The sequence below is a fragment of the Sminthopsis crassicaudata genome, chromosome 2, assembly GCF_048593235.1.
Source record: "Sminthopsis crassicaudata isolate SCR6 chromosome 2, ASM4859323v1, whole genome shotgun sequence".
NCBI classification, from domain to species: Eukaryota; Metazoa; Chordata; class Mammalia; order Dasyuromorphia; family Dasyuridae; genus Sminthopsis; species Sminthopsis crassicaudata.
The window spans coordinates 326,497,328-326,519,139 of record NC_133618.1 but is presented as its reverse complement, the minus strand read 5'-3'; the positions used below and the strand labels follow the sequence as shown (position 1 = coordinate 326,519,139).

General features: G+C 34.1%; 2 protein-coding genes across 7 annotated transcripts in view; one reads left to right on the top strand and one right to left on the bottom strand.

Moving 5' to 3' along the window:
- The first annotated feature begins 12 nt into the window (after window positions 1–12).
- Window positions 13–20,804, top strand: TRMT5 (tRNA methyltransferase 5). Of its 6 annotated transcripts, none has more exons than XM_074290292.1 (5): window positions 13–152; window positions 1,931–2,580; window positions 6,300–6,424; window positions 8,778–9,453; window positions 10,753–11,022. In XM_074290292.1, the coding sequence occupies exons 1-5, from the start codon at window positions 148–150 to the stop codon at window positions 10,815–10,817; spliced, it is 1,521 nt and encodes a 506-aa protein (XP_074146393.1). In that variant the 5' UTR covers window positions 13–147; the 3' UTR covers window positions 10,818–11,022. The 6 variants fall into 6 exon arrangements, with proteins under 6 accessions (XP_074146393.1, XP_074146394.1, XP_074146397.1 ...); XM_074290293.1 differs by lacking the exon at window positions 10,753–11,022 and adding an exon at window positions 19,681–20,804 and having other exon boundaries at window positions 26–152; XM_074290296.1 differs by having other exon boundaries at window positions 35–214.
- The window catches only part of MNAT1 (MNAT1 component of CDK activating kinase), a 246,654-nt gene continuing 238,606 nt past the window's right edge, over window positions 13,765–21,812 (bottom strand). The window contains exon 8 of the mRNA XM_074290301.1: window positions 13,765–14,231. Within this exon, the coding sequence (XP_074146402.1) occupies window positions 14,111–14,231 (121 nt within the window). The 3' untranslated portion in view covers window positions 13,765–14,110. The remainder of the gene's footprint in view (window positions 14,232–21,812) is intronic.

The window sequence follows — 21,812 nt, the reverse complement described above, 5'->3', positions numbered from 1 at the left end:
TCGGGGTAGGAGGGAGAAGAGAATGAGAGAGAAGAGATAAGTAAGCGCGGTTTGATGACGTTATCATCTCGCTCCACTCCTCCCCCCACAGAGTGACGAGGCAATCGCGCCCCAGCCTCCCCACGTGCTGGGGTTCTTCTCTGGATTATGAGGTGCGAGTGGTTTTTGGATTCCGCCCGGACTCTGACCGGCGGGGGTGGTGACTGATGTAGGGGTAAGAGTAAGGAATTGGGAGCAGTGACCACTGAGGTCCAGTCTCTTGGAGGTCATGAGAGGATCCAAACATGACAACTTTCCGACGGACTCGGGAAGTGGCCTTTGACTGCTTTAATACTGCGCTTCCCCTACTTAAGAAAAATCTCGCGATGTTACTTGGAGGGTCAGAGTTCACAGTTCTACTCTGCACGCTCTCCCTCATCCAGTGGTATCTCTATTCCGGATTCTTATTTAGGTCTCTGAAAGATGGGAGCTCTCCTTTTAGTTTAAGTATCCAAAGCATTGGGGTCAAAGTGTCATCTGGATTTAACGCTAAAAAGGGAGTTTTGTTCAGTAGCCTTCTTTTGGGGTCGAGGGAACCGAGGCTCAGAGATTTGCTCGAGATCACAACCAGTAAGTGGGAGATCTGGAATTTGAATGAAGCCCAGCCCTTCACCCCTTTCTTTGCACCTTGCTGTGTTCGAGTTTGCTTGCCTCAGCTCTCACTGAGTAAGGTGCCTCTGATGACGGTTTGTTCTTTTAAAAATGCTATGAAAATGGGAAAATCTATTTTTAGAACTTTGACTCCCAAATATACGTTTTCCAGAATGCTTAGAATTGTAGTGAATGCAAAATGTTAGTTCCAGTAAAGGTTGAAAACATTTTCTTAGGACTATTCTTAGCACAATTATTTAAATAGGTTGAAAAGATTGTTTAAAGGACGTTGTTAAAATTGAGTAAATTTAGTTTTTTTTTTTTAATTCAAGTTATTTTTAAATCTATCCCCTTCAGTTGTATTTTTTTTTCTTTCTTCTGCAGTTTAATCAAGAAATAAATATCTGCACCTGCTTTTTGTATTATTATTTGAGAGGAATGAATTTTGCAAGTACAGTTAATTGCATATTATATTTATATAGCATTTGCCGGTATTTCATAAACTCCAGTGGTTCCCTGTAGCCCGCAGGATAAAGTAGAAACTCTTCCTTTTTGGTTTTTAAATCCCTTCTAGAGCTGGACTCTACTTATCTTTCCAGCTTTATTATGCATTACTCTTCTTTGATCCACTTTCTCAGATACATAACTTGTATGTATGTAGGGTTTTTGTTGTTGCATATTATCTCTCCTATTAGACTGAAATCCTTGATAAGAGGGATTAGTTTTCTGCCTCTGTATCCTAGCACTAGAAACAGTGTCTGATATATAATAGATGCTTATTCTTATTATTAGATAGTGATTTTGATCCTGCCAAACTGGCTGCTTCTGTTCCTTTTGCATTTGCCCTGACCACTTTACTAACCTGAAATGTACTTCCTCTTCACTTTTGCCTTAGAATATCTAACTTCTTTTAAGATGCTGTTCAGATTAACATCTTCTGTATGTCTTTCCTCCTCTGAATTTACTAGTGTCCTCAAACTTTTTTTTTAATAGTTTTTATTTCCCATATATATGCATGGGTAAATTTTACAACATTGACAATTGCCAAACCTTTTGTTCTAATTTTTCCCCTCCTTTTATTTATTTATTTTTTTGCATAAAATGCAAACCTGACTAAAATCAGGTTTCTTGAGTAGTTTTTCACTGTTTTTTTCAAGTATTCTTAACTATTTGTGAAGTAGCTACTTTAGCAGCATGTGACCCATTGTGAATTATTTCATACAGTTTCTTCTTGACTTTTACTCTCAGAAACTAGAATTACTGAATATTTTTCATTTTAATTTATAATTTTATTTTTTAGGATTTTGTGGAGATCACTGGGATGCTCAAGATTTCTGAAAACATATTACAGAATAATTACATCAAATTCACAGATTCCTTTCACTTGGATATCACTGGCACAAAGTCTTCATAAAACACTTGCTTTTTACTTGTACAGTCAAAGAAACAGATTTTCTACAATGCCAGAAATAGATAAGAGCAAAATTGACCCTGAGTTGTATTCCCCACCTTCTCAAGTTCGTGGAATGACAAAACTTGATAGAACTGCATTCAAAAAAATAGTTACTATTCCAGTACTTAACGTGAGGAAAGAAATGGTAAATAAATTAGTGAGATCCCTAAAAAAAGCACTACTGCAACGTCCAGGCATAAAACGAGTGATTGATGATCCAAAGGATGAAGGAAATAAACTTGTTATGCTGGATCCTTATAAAATAGTTTCTGATGATTCCTTTGAAGAATCTGAACGTCTTCTTTTAAAAGAGCTTAACGTTAACCCACAGATCTCTTCGTATAGCTTGGAGCTAACTTATGAAAACTTTAAGACAGAAGAAATCTTGAAAGCTGTGCTTCCTGAAGGTCAAGATGTAACTTCAGGATTTAGCCGAATTGGACATATAGCCCATCTGAACCTTCGAGATCATCAACTGCCATTCAAACAGTTAATTGGTAGGTACAACCTAGAAAAGTTGGGTTAATGTGTGGTTATGAAAAGTCTAGAGAGATAACATCATAGTGAATGTAAGACAATTCTCAGAAAGACATGGGTTCAAGTCTGCCTAGAACATTAATAACAGTTTTTATATTTATGTTATAATTATAATATAAAGATTATAATTTACAAATGAATTGAAGCTCTGTAAAGGGAGCTTCCACAGTGGAAGTCCAATTCCATTTCTCACTTCACAATAGATTCCTCCTCTCCAGTCAACTAATGAAATTAAAAGTCTGGACCAAAAACTAGAGGGTTTGGGGAAGTTTTGTTTTGTTTTGTTTTGTTTTACAATTGCTGGGTTAGAGGAGAAAGAAATTTTCTCATTTTAAGTTTACGTCCATGTTCTGAGCTGTAATCCATCCCATTTAGAATATCCTCTCCAGAAGAACAAGCATAAATGAATGCCTAACCTTTTATGGCTAGTATGTAAATGAAGATATTGAATTAAAAATTCAGAATTAACTGCTGAGACAAAATATACTGGCTATTATTGGTACTTAATGATTATTGATCTTTAGGGCTAACTTTAGATTCCAAGTTTTGTGAATTTTTGGTTTATATCTGAACACATAGTACTGTTTATATTCCTGGGACTATAGATGTAGATTTTTGACTAGATTCATTATTCTTTGGCTACTCATCCTGATTAGCTTTATAAGTAATATAACATTAATTTATTGAAGAAGTGTTTGAAGAATTAATAATATAAATATTTAAAATCACTAGTATTCTCCAGGCAAATTAATGTTTTTTAGATGTAAAATAATTCTTAATGGGCTTAAGTATGCTCATCTTTAAAATTTAATTTTAGCATCTTATTCAGGTAAGAATTGTGAATTTTGTTTTATGTTTTTTCTTTTTTATTATTATTATTGATAAAGAGAAAGAGAATTGCTATTTGAATGGTATGATCAATATTGAGGGCTACAAGCAGGTGTTCTGTAATTATGCACAAACCTCTTCTGGCACTCTTTTTTATGATGTTTCCTTTCTCTCACATAGGAACTTTCAAATTCTCAGAAATATTTTTAATATTGTTATTTAATTAAATATTAGATGTTATTTAATAATATTAATAATAGTGGACAGAGAAGGCTGAAAGTCTGTTCCATTTGCAATTGCTATGCACTATAAGTACTTGACTCTGGTAGAATCACTTATCTTCTCAATGCCTTCCATTATTCTCTAAAACTAAGTTGTCAGTCTCCTTTGGAGGCTTTACCAGATGTTTGTTTAATATCTCAGATTAGAGACATCTCTGTGCCCCAACAAGTATTCATTTATCTTCCCTTCCCACCCTTCCCTCCCCTAAACCACTCTTCTTCTAAATTTCCCTATTTCTGTTGAAGGTACCTCCTCTTCTTCTCTATTTTAGATTTATAACCTTGATGTCATTCTTCATTCATCTCTCTTCCTTACCCCACACATTCATTGAATTGCTATTAACATTTCTATCTTTGTTTCTTAACCCACTTTGTCTATTAACATAGCTACCTCTTTAGTTCAGGTCTCATTATTTCTCACCTAGATTACTACAACTACTTTTTAATTGGTCTCCCCTCCAAAATTCTCTTCTCATTGTAATCTCTCCTTTATCTAATTACCAAAATGATTTCTCTACATGCAGCTCTAATCATGTCATCCCCCTATTCAGTCAACTACAGCAATCTCCTATTGTCTTTAGGATAAAATAAAAACTCTCTTGAGCTTTTGAAATCCTTCACAACTAGGTCTCAGTATATCTTTCTAGTACCATTACTATACATTACTCCACTTCCTGTACACTGCCATACATCTAAATTGGTCGCCTCTCTCATCTTCCATCTCTGGATTTTTGAGGTCTGTCCCTCATGCCTAGAACATACTTCTCCTTCACCTTCCCTTCATATGACTTCCTTCAAGGTGCAGCTCAAGCATCACCTTCCTTTTGAAAGCTTTCCTGATACCCAAACTCAGGGGTTCTCAAACTACGGCCTGCGGGCCAGTTGCTGCCCGCTGAGGACATTTATGCGGCCTGCCAGGTTATGGCAAATGGGCTTAGGGGCGGAGACAGAGTGTGAGTTTTTGTTTTTGCTATAGTCTGGCCCTTCAACAGTCTGAGGGACAGTGAACTGGCCCCCTATTTAAAAAGTTTGAGGACTACTGCCCAAACTGCTAGTGGTCTCCTTTCCTAGGTACTATGTATGTATTTGTAGTTATTTTCTTTAAATTTATTCTTGGAATTGTTCCATTCTTTGGAACTAAGGCCTGACAAAAAGTAGGCACTAAATGATGTTTTACATAGATAGATGAAGTGTCCTCACAGGGAATTACCTATATTGATGATATCAGTGGTTCTGACCACCCATACTTCACCTCCTTCTCTGAAGGAAATTCAAACTTTAATCATTGCTTTTGAGGTTTGGGATTTCCCTCCACCATAATTTTTCATCTCAAGGTAACTATTTCACCTTGGGAATTCAGTTCTGATACCTAAGAAAAATGCAAAATCAAAGCTTTCGTCCATTTGTATTACAGAAATGAAAGATTAATAAGCGACTATTATAGAGAAAATATTTGATATGAATTTCAACTGCATTATTGTTCTTTTGCATTATTGATTATTTTTATTAGATTTTAAAATCAGATTCTCTTTTACATCTCAGGATAGTCTCTTACAGGTTTCTAAACTAATGTGAAAAAGAAATTGTAATTAAAAGGAAGGAAGGAAACATGCATGTATTAAATATCTACTATGTGCCAGGCACTATATTATCTCATTTGATCCTCACAGCAACTCTGGGAGGTATGTGCTATTATTATCTCCATTTTATAGCTAAGGAGACTGAAACAGATAAGTGAAGAGACTTGCCCAGGGTCACACAGCTTAGCAAGTGTCTTAAGTTGGGATTTGAACTTGTCTTCCTGACTACAAGCCTAGTGCTCTATGAGTTGCACCAGATAAAAGGATTACAATTATTATACTAATTATAATTATAATTATAATGTATCATATGGAATATAATTTTTAGTAGATATGTTTATTTGTTTGGCTTTTATATAATGGCAAGTAAAGCATAATGGGTAGAAGGCAGCTTTTTGAATGAAAAAGATCTGACTCCAAATTCCCAAATCCAGCATCTGACAAATAATTGTTTTGTGACCCTGAGCAAGTAACTTAACCTGTACTATAAGACTACAATTTGCAGATCTGCATTGCTGGATAGTGGAAGGTCTATATAATAATGGAATCATAGATCTGAACATTCCCCTCCTTCTCCGCCCCTCAAAAAAAAAATGATAGCTGTTCAGAGCCAATGATCTGAATATTTCTTTTTATTTAGAAACATTTGTTTTCTTCAAAATGTTTCCAAGATGAACATCTGCCTAGAAACAGATGCTAGAAGCTTAGCTTTTTGCTGATATTTTCAGAGTTCTCCCTCATACCATTTACTTCATGACTACCTATTAAATACACCCATTTGGGCGCTTCAACTATGGAAAGAACATTTTTTTAAAAATTGCTAAGCCCATCAGCCCCAGTGACATGAGAATTTTATAATTTTATTCCTTCAACACATTCCAGATGCAGTTTTAAAGGAAATGTTTATATCTTTATATGTGCAATTTCAGGTTTATTTTTTTTAAACATTAAAGAAAATTCATAAAAATATTTTCCCCTATTTTTTTTCAGGCCAGGTTATAATTGACAAAAATCAAGGCATCACTTCAGTAGTAAATAAAATCAATACTATTGACAATATTTATAGAAATTTTCAAATGGAAGTACTATCTGGAGAAGAGAACATGATAACCAAGGTACAGTATTTCTTCTCATCTATTGTGTCAAGCCAATCAAAGGGGCTAATTAAAATTCTTTCAACCATTTACTCTATATTATGACACCCTGGCAAATATTGAATACATTTTATCTTGCCTCTTCTGAACATTAAGACAGTTTATGTTTACCAAACTTCTTTTTAACTTTGCAAATAAATTTTGTTTGTTGTCATTCACTTGTCTCACTCTGTGACCCTATTTGGGATTTTCTTGGCAAAGATACTGCTGTGGTTTGCTATTTCCTTCTCCAGTTCATTTTACAGATGAGGAAACTGAGGCAAACAGCAAGTTAGTCAGTAAGCATTATTAACTGCTCACTATATGCCAGGAATTGTGTTAAGCCCTGGGAATACTCATACCAGCCCAAAGGCCATCTCTGTGTTTTAATAGGCTAGGTGGTAGTGGTTGTCCTGTGTTCTCAAAGAGGACTCTGATATCAGAGTTAGGTAAGGGAGGGCTGTAAGGTAACACATAAAAGGAAGCCAGATAAGGGAAAGAGAGGAAAAGATGACAGGGGCAAGAGGCATTAGAGAATAAGTACTAGGGAATCAGGAGGAAGGCCTGTAATGGAGTTTTCAAAATGGTATGCTTAGGCTAGGAAACATTAAAGCTACTCTTTTAAAGAACAAATTTTTACCAAAATATACATACAAAATACATTTTATTTTTGTTAGCTACTTAAAACTTTACAATTTTGTTGAAAATTTGAGTATAGCACATAGTGCCCTCTGAAGCATTAATAGATACTCTTTTAATATGCCTATCAAAATCATTAACTATTCAAAGGTCTCCCTGTACTTTAAGAAATCCAAATTGTTGTATGTTTGGGATACAACATTATGTAAAGGGCAAATAGTGATGAATTTTATCCTATAGGAGCAAATCTATGCTTGGTTTTAAAAAACATTTTGCAATAACAGAAGGAGGAGAATGATAGTTTTTCAACTGACAGTATAAAAATTAGGCTGTTAATTAAATGTTAATTTGGATTTTTGCCACCTTTTAGTGACAGTACTAAGTAGCAATTATGTGGTATGGCAAAAGATACTCAGTAGTAGCTTCCTATCTGGAAATACATTTTATCCCCTTTTTGAATACTAAGTGTGCATATTCATTACTTTTTTCTTGATTCCTTAAAGTAATAAGCAAATTTATTCTCAGAGGCAGGATCTACAACTATACCTCCATAAAGGTATAGTTTTAAAACCATATTTAGTGGGAAAATGCTTGAATTTAAATCATATTTATATTCATTTGATGTGTATTTACTCTTCCTTTAAATGCTGAAATTTTTTTGATGTTAACCTTTGAATGTTTAGCTGTGTTAGCTCTATGCCATAGAAGTTCATGCAATAAAACATACTTGTATTTCCTTTTGTCAGTTTTTGAGAGCTGATTCCTTAAAATGAGAACGCAAAAATTAGATTTTTTTTTATTAAAGTTGACCAAAGCAAAAACTGTATGGCAATTAACTTAGAAAAAATGAGACAGTAATAGAACAATACTAAGCATTAAATTAGGGAGTTTTTATAGTTTTGATGTTTCTTGTCGGTGGCAATCACAAAACAGTGTCACAAGTTGTTCAGTTAACTTTTTGGGGGGTGCATTCTAAATTGCCTAAGATGAGTTAAACTTGGCAAAGGGAAGAAGCATGAGAAAATTTAGTTCACTTGGCCATTTCATTACATTGTTTGGCTCTCATCATCTGGTATATCATCTAAAATTTCCAGGTCTATGCTCCACCCACATAGATCTGTAGACTTGAAACTCCCAAAGCCCTAAAGTAGTAGAGTCTGAAAATTGTAGAATGGCTGTGAATTTACAATCTTCCTATTTCCATCATTGTTCTTATTGATACTTCACTCATGCCTCTTTATAAAAATCCAAATTGTGCAGATGACTTTTTTTTTTCTGGGATTGATGACTACATAATAACTATCAGATATGAAAATGTGTGTGGGATATTTCCAGTTGTAGGTTTTCTCTTTCCATCTGATGATAGATAAAAGCATAATTAAACGGGTCTATTGCCCCATCTAAAAAAATTCCTCATGTGCCTGGGGAAGCACTTTATGACGCTTTAAAATAAGGTGGGAAAGCCATTTGGCTTTGAAGAGATGGCTTTTCTCAAGAAAGTCTAATTCAAGAAATTAACTAGTCTCTAGGTTATTATAAACACCACTTTCCTAATTCAGTGTTTTGAATGTACTGCTCTTTGCTGTTAGCTTTAGCATTTAAGAATGCTTATAAATGATCAATCCTATGGCGATATTTACATATTAGTGGCAAGAATTTAGAAATAATGTAATTAATGAAAACATATTTTTTTCAGGTTCGAGAAAACAACTATATATATGAATTTGATTTTTCAAAAGTTTATTGGAATCCTCGTCTCAGCACAGAACATAACCGTATTACAGAACTTCTCAGGCCTGGAGATGTTTTGTTTGATGTTTTTGCTGGAGTGGGGCCTTTTGCCATCCCGGTAGCAAAGAAAGACTGTACTGTATTTGCCAATGACCTCAATCCTGAATCTCATAAATGGCTATTACACAATTGTAAACTAAACAAAGTAGACCAAAAAGTAAAAATCTTTAACCTGGATGGTAAAGACTTTCTTCAAGGACCAGTAAGAGAAGAGTTAATGAAGCTGGTGAAACAAACATCAAAGGAGAGAAAACCACATGTGCATATAGTTATGAATTTACCAGCAATGGCTATTGAGTTCCTTGGTATTTTTCGTTGTCTTTTAGATGGACAAACCAAAAACAGTGAGCTTCTTCCCACAGTGCATTGTTACAGTTTTTCTAAAGCTGATGATCCTGTCAAAGATGTTCAGCATCGAGCTGAAACTTTGTTAGGTGCTTCTTTAAAAGGATGCAGTTCAGTTCACCTTGTAAGAAATGTGGCTCCTAATAAGGAAATGACATGCATCACCTTCCAAGTCCCAGCTTCTGTGTTGTATGAGAATTGGCCGATGAATGAAGAGGAACAATTTCTGAAAGATGGTGAGTTTACATGTTTTACACTTGTTTTCTAGCAGCCATCCCCTTCATTTGAAATAGAGTAAGATTAAACAAACTAAAGTGATATTTAAGGTTTTAATCAGTTTCTGATTCATCTGTGTTTTAATTTATTGGTTTGAAAAGCAATTGTGCACCTATTACATTGTTGCTTAGTAAGTGACATTTGAACATAATCATAAATTTAGAGTTGGACAGCTTATCTAATCATCTAATTTCCTCATTTTACAGATGAAGAAATGAAATGAGTTCAGAGAAGTATGTGATTTACCCAGTGTCACACAACTAATAAGTAGCACAGATGAGATATAAAAACAGGTCCTCCGACCCCAAACCCAGCACCCATTGTAGCACATGGCTCCTCTATCACTTGATTCTGAAGAATATTATCTAAAGCTCATATTTTAACACATTGGTTTAAGAATCTTAAGGTTAGGGAGCAGCTAGGTAGCACAATGGATAGAGCACCAGCCCTGAAGTCAGGAGGACCTGAGTTCACATCTGACCTTAGACAGGTTAGATGTGTGACCCTGGGCAAGTCACCTAACCCCAATTGCCTCAGCAAAAGAATCTTAAGGTTCCTATATGGTGTTTTTTATTTTTATAAGATTTTAATTATCTTTTGTTCTCATACTGTCTAGATTTCCCCTTATAGTCTTCCTTTTTCTCGGAAAGTCTTCACTTACAAAGATCTTTTTTAAAGAAAGGAAAAAATTTTAGCAAAAAATGATCAACACATTGAAAAAATTATAACATGATATATGATACTGCGCATGACTCTGATGTCTGTCAAGGAGCAGGAGAAGCCAAGCACATTCCTTATAATCTCACTACATTGTTTTTATTGTTTGTTTGGTTGCTATTGTTTTCATCTGCATTATTGTTCATCATGTTGAAGTATGGTAATATATTCAGTTTGTTTAGTCATTCCCCAGTCAATAGGAATCTATTTTATTTTCATTCATTACCACGAAAAAAAAATGCTGCTAAAAGTGTTTTAATGTATATAGTTTTTCTTCTTGTCAATAACCCTCTTCCCCCCACCTTTGGTATAGGCTTAGAAGTGGAATCTTTGGTTCAAAAGGTTTGTACCTTTAGTCACTTTATGTACATAATTTAAAATTGACTTCAGGAATGGATAAACCAATTCACAACTCTACCAATGCTTTAATATTCCTGTCTTTGCACAATCTCTTCAACATTGAATATATCCATTTTTTTTGTTATGTTTATCATGAAGTCAGTTATTTGAAATAACTAAGTCTCTATTTGGTTTTATTACAGAAAACCTAGAGGGGCCTCCTTTTAAACGCCTAAGAACAAGCAAAGTCTTATATGAAGAATCATAAAATGGCTCACAAACAAGATCAGAAATATTTTGTATCTCCCTGTCTATCCTAAAAGTAATTTGTGATTTCCTCAAACTCATGTATATCACTGGAGTAATGGGACTAGATAGTTTTCCTTTGCCTTTTACAGTTTTCTTAAACATTATCAGAGTGACATCTTAATAGCAGAATTATAAACATGATTAAATTTATTTTCACAAGAAAAGTTTTTTTTTTTCCTTTTGGTGAGAGAGGATGTGACTACTTCTTCTGCATCACAAATTCTAGGAGTCATCACTTACCTTCAGTGTTCCATTTGTTTCTTGTCACACATTTTGTTAGTGAAAATCACATCCAATGACAAATATTCCCTAATTATGAGGATCAAGGAAGTACTGTAGTACAGTCAATACTCAAATGGCACAGAAAAGTAAAAAGATTTCTATAAATAAATGAGCCCTAATTTTAGTAATTAGTAGGTCATTAGTGGGTTTGGAGAAAGCTGTGTTCAGAGGAATGATATAGATGGAGGCTATCAAGGGACAGAGGTATTGAGAGGCATTTAACTATGGAGGACTCTAAAAGTTAAGCAATAAAAGGAGGGAAGAATAGCTTTAAGGAATAGGGTCAAGGAAATGTATTTTAGCGGGGGGGGGGGGGGGGGAGGCGGGTAGAATTGATCTTGTTAAAATTGAAGAGAAAAGGAATTCAGAAGAAAGGGAGAGATTCAATATTAATAAGAAAGGAGAAATAATTGCTAGAACTGTCACAGAAAAGAAGGGAGGAAATGGGATCAAGTGTCTAGGTGCATAATATAGATAGTAATGATTAGGACTACATCTTGAGAATAAAAGATACTGAGGGTAGGAGATTCATGGCTTCAGGCTGTAGAAGTTAGCTGCTGAAGGGACTGGATATAATTGAGCTTAGGCTTGAAGAAAAGAATTGGAATAGTTGCTGTACAAAATATGACAGAAAATACTAAAATGGCTCCTGTTGAGAGTACATGAATATCAGTAGTAATGTATCCAATCAAAATGGTTTTATTGCTCTTTTGGCCATTTAGGAATACAAACCAAGGAAGCAAATGGTGTAAATTACCAAAGTACAGAGGTTACCAGCACAGGAATGGTCTCAGGTCAATGGAATATGGGATTTGAAGTGGCTCAAAGAGAGTTAACTCAACTAAACAGTAAACATTAGGTGTCTGTCTCCTACATACAAAGTACTGTTGAATACTTAACAGCAGAAAATGAGGCCAGAACCAGTGGGAGAAGGAACAAAAAGATTACCATTAGGTGAGGAATGGATGTAAACAGAGAATGGAATTAAAGAAAAAAGAATAGAAGACAGAAAACTATAATGAGGGAAGAGGAATTCAGAATATTGAAGCTGCAATTGAAAAAGATCTAAGATTGTCCTTATGAATGAAATAGAATGAGGATAGAGGTCACAACTGTCAGAATGTGGGTTAGGAGGGATATTGAGATTTAAAATGAAGTCTGAAAGGATGATAACAGCAAGGAATTGAAAGAGTATGGACTAGATGTCAGAGTTGTGAAGGTGAGCAAGCATCTCATTCAAAGGACTTATCAAATGATACCCCTGATATTAGTGTTTTTAATTAAGAACTTAGACATGAAAAGTGGAAAGCTTTGTATATGGATATAAAAATGGATTTGGAAAAGAGCAATCCAATTCTTATTTTTAATTTGTCATTAAGTTGTGTGACTCTAAGCTCTGGGCCTCAATTTCCTCATGGATAAGACATGACATGAAATTGTTAAGTAATACATATTAAATGTATGTTCTCCCTACCATAAAGGTTTGTGAATATATGTGAAAGCATAGGAACATTGGCTTTAGAAGTAAGATGATCCTCATTTTTACACTGAGGTTCAGAGAACTCGGGTGATTTGCTAAAAGTCATGTAGATATTTGGCAAAGCTGGAAATCTGATTCAAAAGTCCAGTACTCTATTTACCATATAGTGTCTTCCACAAATAAATATAACATTTTTATAAATGGTTTTTCACTAGAGTTGACCAGTTTCATCTGTTTGTTAGCATCTGAGTTAATTTAACAGAAATCCTTCATCTTTCTTAAGAAAGTACAGGAAACATGCAGAAAGGCAGCATGATATAGTACAAATAGAAATAGCAATGGATTTTCATAAGAAAATTTTTGTCTCATCTACCAGCTGCTAGATGATTAGTATGTATGGTCAGTTCAATTCACTTTTTTGAGCCTTAAATTTGTTTCCTTATCTAAAAAAAATATTGTTTTTTGTTATACAAATAAGGTAGTTGTGAGTAGTATTTTTGTGTATTGTAAAGTGCTAAAAAAAAATTCCACTACTGTTATTTGTTCAGACGCTTCAAATTTTTTCGTATCTGTGTTCAAAAAAATCCCTTACAAGTAATTCTAATATATTACAAAATCTCTTTCTAGTAGAATGAAAACTTATCCATAAGAAAAACACATCATGCTCAGTGCAATGTTCAAAAGGTAAAATTTCACTTAAAAACCAAATCCAATCTCCTGGGATTTGTCATGATTCTTTTATATCTTAGTTGAATGGTGTTATTTATGTATTAAATGTGAAGACTTGGCTTTAATTTTACCACTGATAAAAGGACTATGTCTGCTCTGGATTATCATGTTTAGGCTCTGGTTCACTGTAACACCTTAATCAAACTTTGCCTCATTTTCCACAGCAGAATAAGCATAAAGGCTTTAATTTAGAGAAATATAGTGACATCATTATCCCAGTTCAGATTTTACTTGCCACATCCTGCTGGTAGAAGGAAATAAACTCACTTAGTCTAGACTAGTACTGAGAAGACGACACTAGAGAAAAAAAATTTATGAGATGAAAGAATAGGCTTGAGTATTAATGTGGTCATGAAAATGGCATTTAAATACTTGTTCAAATAAAGTACTGTAATAAAAGCATAAAACTGTAAAATGTAATATAAAGTCTAGCTTTATTTAAAAAAAAATTTACAAGTCTGTCTTTAAACCTTAAGTATACATAGCTGAATTATTCATATCTTCCATTAGATGTGGTTTATTGCTTCAATTTCTCTCAGGAAAATCAAGTAAAAATGAATTTTCTTCCACAAAAATGCATCTCCCAATTACATGGCACTGTGTTGTCACTTTATTTCACATCACTACCCTGGGTGGCAGCATACATGTTGAATTGTACTGTATTTGGTCATTTGGTCATTTCATGTTAGTTTTACTTGGGCTACATTCTGGTTCCATTCCAATTTCTAAGCCTTATAAACTGGTAAATAAGCAAGTGCAGGTTAACTGTATGGCCAGAAAAGTCCACTAAAAGCATCTTGTAAGGCTCGGTGGCATGCAAGGGAAGAAGTATAGCCTCCAGCAAGATCCTGTGGTGAAGCAGCTCGGACGTGATTTAGATACCTAAAAGAACAAAATGATAGGGTTATACACAAAAAAGTACAAAACAACAGATAAAGTTAAAATAAATACTGAATTACTCAATCTTCAACATGTTATAATTTCTAAATGTGAAAATAGTAAGTGTATCTGTGATTTTCTTAGTAAAGGGAACCTCCTACATGAGGAAACTCTCTACTTTCATAGGTCACCACCTCTGTAATTTCTAGACACTTGTTACCTATAACACTGAGAAGTTAAATGACTTGTCTTAAGATCTAGATGCATCAGAGCTAGAACTTAAACCCAGATTTCCTAGCTTCATCACAAGAACCAAAGCCAAACTAGTGTGCTGACTGGGTAGCAATGCTATATCCCCCCTGACACCTGCCATCCCTGAGTATGACTTTAAACAGAAATATATAGTGAGTAATATAACTTTCATATAAACAATATTAAAATTAATAAATGCATGAGAAGTCTTGTAGCTCAAAGATCTCTAGGGCTTGATGTCAATAGTTGTAATGTTCTGGTTGGTTTTCTGGAGGTCTTGGAGTAGCCTTCCTTTCAGTTCAGTAATCACCAGGAAAATATCAGGTGTTAAAGTCCAAATCTTTTATTATCTCCTTCACAATCTTGTCTTCTTGCCTGGGGCTCGGGCTAGTTCTCTTGGAGGCCTTCTGGAGTCTTGGTTTCAGTGGAAGGAAAGCCACCAAGATGGTGTGAGATGGAATGAATCTGAGTCTGAGAGCTTGTGAGTCAGCTTCCAGCCACCACAAAGGTGGATGATGGAATGAATCTGGCTGAGTTTTTCCCAGTTTATATGCTGTATTATAATTAGGTCATTTACAGTATACTGAGTATAAACCAATCATATCACTAGGGAACCATTATTTGTTGTAAGATTAAGTCAATCATACTGAACTAAAGAACTATTAATCACCATGCTATAAACTTTAAATATCCATTGTCTTATCAATTCCACTGATTTAACACCTTGTAAGAGTCCTTGTTTCAAGTACAGAATTCTGGCCCATAACAAATTATAAATAGAGAATATTCCTGTATAAGGGACTGAAAGGTAGTAGATTTTTTTCAAATCAGAAATATTAAACTTTTTAGTTATACTTTTTATGTTTTTTGATATATATTTTTGGAGCTAACACAGGGAAAGAGAAAATTTTTTCTCATTAAAAGAATTGACTAGTCATTAAGTATCACTATTGAAAATAATATTTTTCATGTCCATGGTTATTCTTTTAGCAATCTATTCTCTTTGACCAAAGCAAACATTTAAAGATGAAGTATATGATAGATAGGCTACTTAGTTTGGGTAATATTTTAACCCAGTCCAGAGAATTTGCAACTTCATTTCTAGTGAATAAGCAACCAATTAATCTAGGATTACAACTTTTCAATACAATTACAATCCAACAAAAAGAAACGGTGAGAATGAGATAGTACAGAATCTTGCACTTGTTATGTTGTGTTTTAAGGAGAGCAAATGCTTCAATTTCTGTATCTAATGGGAGATTCATCTTCCTGAGTTCAAATCTGATGTCAGACACTTAATAACTGCATGACCCTGTTTGCCTCAGTTTTCTCATTTGTAAAATGAGCTGGAGAAGGAAGTGGCAAACCACTCCATTATCTCTGTTCCCTCCACACACGCACACGCACACACACACACACACACACACACACAGTGAAGTCACAGAGTCAGATCCAACTGAAATGACTGAACAATACCTGGTCCTTTGTCTCTGAAGTCACCAGCAGATTAATTAGAATACATCTTCCAAAATCCACAAAACTCTAGGTTCTATGAGACTTGTAGAGGGATTTTCTCAAAGCAAATGTTTTCATATCATAAATATCTGCTACAACAGGTTTACTGGGGGTAAAAGTATTACTGAGAATCTGATGCATGAGAAAAGATAGAACTGTTTCCAGTTTCAGAAAGTTTAAAAACTTGCTTATAGAGCAGAATAAACCAGCTATTTATTTCACATTGGCTACCAAATTGCTAGCAAACAAATAAAACCTTTACTGTTGAAACAATAACTTCATCATGTTAACAATTTATGTTCCTTCATATATTCCTGAATTACTTACATCTAATCACTAACATAGGCTGTATGTATCACCTTCACTTTCTTTTTCCTTCAATGAGAAAAACAGTATCTCAATTTTAATAGTTGTAAAGTCATAGATAGACAAGTACCCCAGTAGAATGCTTGTTAACCTTGAGATGCCAACTATGAGAACTGGTTTCACAGTTATAATGCAAACCACTGAGCTTAAACTCACTATTTGGATTCATCACATGGTCTAACTTACTCTTGGGAAAACTGAGTCATTCTACTTCTGGCTTGGCAACTCAAGCATAAACTTGAACTGTGTGCATGGCTTTTTATGTTATCCTGAGAAACCTAAAACAGCTGCACTGCTGGCAGGAAAACACAGGATCACCCGTAAAATATCCAAAACAGTTGCATCTTTTAATTTATGACTGTGCACTGGTTCCATAAAGAGTATATAAAACAGTTCAGCTTTTATAGGTAAATGTAATAAACAGTTATACTCATTTATGCCATCAATGTGAAAAGGTTTATTTTTAAAATGATTAATTATAGCTTGAAAACAGTATTTCTTGCTTAATGGTTATACCAGGGAAATAAACAATATTTATTTCCACGTATGAATTAGTCCTAAGACATTTTATTTATAATACTGAACTCAGGTAGGTTTAGAATGCTCTTTTGCATATCAGAATGTTAACTTCCTTTTTGTACTCATCTACATTAAACATCTAAAAATGGAATAAAAGAATGACTTTTACAATAATTAGGATAATTATAGTTAAAAGTTTATTATGCTCTTGAATAACACAGAGTGGTTACTTTTGAAGCTTTCAACCTATATTCACCATAGCAACTTATTTTAATTCCAATTTTAAAAAATAAACAATAGTTTATTGTCGGAACTCAACTGTGTTCTTTTATTATGAAACTAGCTAATAACCCTTTTTTTTGTCTGTTTTTTTTTTTTTGGTTTTTTTTCACAGAATGACTTACATGGAAATATGTTCCATAACCTATGTCAAATTACTTGCCTTCTCAAGGTCAGAGAGGGCAGTAGAATTTGGAACTCAAAAAAAATTTTAAAGAGTATTAAAATTGTTTTTACATGTAATTGGGAAAAAATAAAATATTAAATAAGATTTTTAAAATAGAGTAGCTTAAACCCCTTAATTACTGTGGTATACCAAAACATTTTAAAGGATCAGCCACACTAAAACCACACAATGAGAATTTAGTGTTTTGCCTATTTTTCCACATTAATTCACATCTGTGTTGTTTTAATTCCTTTATGACTGTTACACAAGTATATCTCTGAAAGGAATTCCTGGGGTTTCTGGCAGAGGTCAGTATCATTTCATGTACACCTTTGCAAAAGTGTAAGGCCTTTGCCAAGTCTGTTTCCAAAAGTCAAGCTCAGTTGAGTTTTGAAACCTGTAGATAACTACTCTGACTGGTTAGCAAATTCTAACATACACTATATATTTTTCATGGCCTTATGTTAGGTATCCATAAATCTTATAATCAGAAACCAGGAAAAAGAAGTTTGCTCATTTTGGTGTATGATTTTTCACATATATTATTTTTTATTAAAAGTAAAAGTAGCCAAATTACAAATTGATATTCTTTATATTTCTGAACAAGGCAAAATAAACTGCATTCTCAAAATCTTTATTCTAGATACTTTTAATTTAGAGGGCAATGTTGTCCTGAGTTAAACTCCAAAGAAATATTTTTTTCCTTAACTTCTGCCATGAGATTTTCTTTCAATTAGCTGGATTTTTTTTTTTAATGGAAGGCAGAGAGGGGCAAAAGATTTTCCTTGAACTGAGATTTCTCATACTACCATTTCCTGTTAAAATTAGCACTGTTTCCTCTCAAGTGAGGCAATATAATTTATTCTTAAGGACTTATGTCTAATCAGTAACATGAAGAATTTTCTCTAATATTTTCGTTTTACCATTTGCCTTTCTTTAAACACTACTTTTTAGACACGAAAAATAATATAAGAAAATTAGGGAAGCATGGGAAAAAAAATTCACTTGTTATATCTATGGACAGGAGAAGAGTCTGTAACCAAAGGAGATACAGAGATCATGGAAAATAAAATGGATCATTTTAATTATATGAAATAAAAAGTTTTCTGCACAAACAAAACCAATTCAGCCAAATTAAAAAAAAAAAAAAAACTCCCAGGGAACTGGGAGAATATTTTACAGTAAATTTCTCTGACAAAGGTCTCATTTTTCAAATACATAGAGAACTGAGCCAAATGTATAGAAATAAGAACCATTTCCCAGTTGATAAAATGGTCAAAGGATATGAACAGGCAATTTGTAGAAGAATTGAAAGCTATCAAGTTATGAAAAAATTGCTCTGAATCACTAATAATTACAGTAATGCAACTTTTAAAAACTCTGAGATATCAACTCACATCTATCAGTGTAACATGGTAGAAAAAGAAAATGACAGTCCTGGAAGGGATATAGGAAAACAGGTAAACTAAAGTACCTTCCTGTTAAAGCAGCTGCTGTCACTGATGATTCAGTTGTCCCACAGCCTGCTTCTGGTTTGCTAGGACTCTGGTTTGTACTGGTTCAGCCTGCACTGGACTGTGCTATACTCTCACTCTGTTGCAACAGTTCTTTCCTCAGACATTTTATGATGTATTTAGCTGGAAAATTGTTTCATCTCATCCTTTTGTGGTGGTTGTCATTCTAGAATTTGTTTTGAGGCATTATTTACAGGTTATTTTGTGTGGAATTTGGAAGAAGTCAGGCAAATATCTTTTTTTCCATACCTCTCTTTCTAAATTTTCCCATTAAGATCATCAAGATATAACAGAAGCTCTTCTAGACATTAGCTAATCAAACTTCTTATATAAGATCTTATTGATCAAACAGACATTATCTCTGCATACTTGAATGTTAGAAATTTATCCTCATTAAAACTTTTTCATTGTTCATTCATGTTTACCTTTTTCTGTTGCTCTTTACTTTTGGGCCAAGTTTTTGTGTATCTTGTGCAAATCTGTCAATTCCGTTTCTGAATATTTCTTTCAAAACTCTCATCTTTTTTCCAGTCTTTTCCTTAAGCACTTTTATTTATGAAAACACTAAAATTAATTAAAAACAAAAAACAAAAAAAACTCATCTCTCCCAGGAATTCTTGTTGAGTTTGTTCCATACTATTTTTCTCTGAGGCATTGATTGTACATGTTTTGGAGTACCAGTCATCTATGTCACCATGATAATTCATTATGTTAGGATTTTTGTTGTTGTTGTTTATCAATTCTACCAGCCTACTTCTGGACTTTGGATTTGATTTTAGAGATAAGCCTGGAGGGAATGTCTGGACTGTCCTACTACTGCTTTACTATTGTGTTGTTTCAGGATCTCAGAAACAGACTGGGGAACTGCAAGCTTTCAATACTTACAAAGCGGCCTGATGCACAGCAAACTGATTTCTGCTTCCCTGATTTGGACTCTGCAAATACCTGGACTTCAATCTTTATAAGTACAGAGTACTACAGGACTTTACCTCTACAAGCCATCTAGAAAACTCTGCTCATTTAGAGTGACAGAACTGTAGGCTCCTCTTTAGTCTGGAATTGTTGCTTTAGTTACTCTTCTAAAAGTTGGGGTACATGTTGGAAGTTAGGACCTCCTCTGAGTCTGGGATCTAAGCCAAAGCATGGCTGGTGCTAGCTTCTGAACTTTTTCCTTTCTTGCCCTTCCTTCACAGGTATACAGCCACTTTTGAGTAGGTCCGTTCTCATGCTATCTGCCATCTGTGAAAAAGAAATGAGTACTAGGCTACAAAGTTGCCAATTCGTGTCTCTTCCTATTATGATACCCCTGGTATGGATCTAGAATTGGCTCATAGGCTTAGGACCTCTAGTTGTTTTTGTGCCTAGCTCTACCAGATCCCTAGGGTCTACAGACCTTCCTGCCTTTCTACCAATGCCATGTTGGACTGCATAATCAGGATATAGTCTGTTGAATTTTCTTGGATGAGATCTGTTTGGAGGAATTTGTATACAGAAATTTACCATACTGCTTCCTATCACTTTGTTATTTTGTCTTTGCCTAAACAGTCCCAATTTTAAATAGCCTTACCAATTAATTCACAAATATAAAATCTAAACACTGTTGGGAGAGAGATGTTAGTTAAAGGGTCATGGATTGGAGAACTGAAAAGGGCTCCTTTAGCCATCTAGCTCAACCCATAACCAAAAGGAATTTGTATTGATTGTTGAAGTGGCTTCCCAACCTGTTTGAATACCATCAATGAGAAGGAAATCACTACTTCTAGAGGTTGTCTCATCTATTTTTGGAAAAGACCATTTAAAATATGAAGTTTTTTCTGACCTCAAGATATAATTTACTTTTTTTGTAACTTGTACGTTAGGTAAAGATAGAAGGGAGAAAATTTTAGAACACAAAGTTTTACAAAAATGAATGTTTAAAAGTATCTTTACATGTATTTAGAAAAATAAAATAAAATGACATATAAGCATTTCTGAACTTTAGTTTGAAAATATAAAAAGTTTTCCTAAACAATATCCACAATTATCATAATCACACAAGTTATATAGTCAAATTTTTCTAAATTGTGGGAAAAGTAATGCTGATAAAATGCTGAAGAATTTCTTTGATGATTTAAGATCAGATGACTTACATTAAAAAGAAATTACAGGGGAAGCTAGGTGGCACAGTGGATAGAGCACCAGCCTTGAATTCAAGAGGGCCGGAGTTCAAATCTAGTCTCAGACACTTAACACTTCCTAGCTGTGTGACCCTGGGCAAATCACTTAACCCCAGCCTCAAGGGGGAAAAAAAAATTACAAATGGCTTTAACATCACATGAACAACAGGATGGAGAACTAGACATTGTCTCTCACAAGCATGACTTCACAAACTTCTTTAAAACAAATTATGTGCTAAAGATAAAACAATTTCAGCTGATGCTTGGTTTAAGACAACCAGAATCAAAAAACACAAAAATCCATAGTCTACCTGCCAAAACAAACCCAGATTACATGAACAAAATTATAAAATACTCCACACAAATAAAATCAGATCTAAATTGGAATAATACTCAGAATAGGCAGAGCCAATAGAATAAAAATGACAATTCTACTTAAGTTAATTTACTTATTTAGTGCCACTCAAATTAAAGTATCAAAGAACTATTTTATTGAACTAGGAAAAACAAAAACAAAATTCATATAGAAGAAACAAAAAATCAAGAAGATTAAGGAAGTCAATGAAAAAAAATATGAAGGAAGGCAACCTAGTAGTACCAGATACCATATACAATTGGAAATTGAGGAGATTCCCATCAATTAGGAAATGTTCGTACAAGTTGTAGAACATAATTATGATGAAATATTATTATGTTCAAAGAAATAATGAGTAGGTAATTCCAGAAAAACCTGGGAAGATTTATTAAAATGAACAATTCTAGGAGAACACTGTACACAATAATAGTAATGTTCTAAGGAAACAAGAACTTTAGGTTT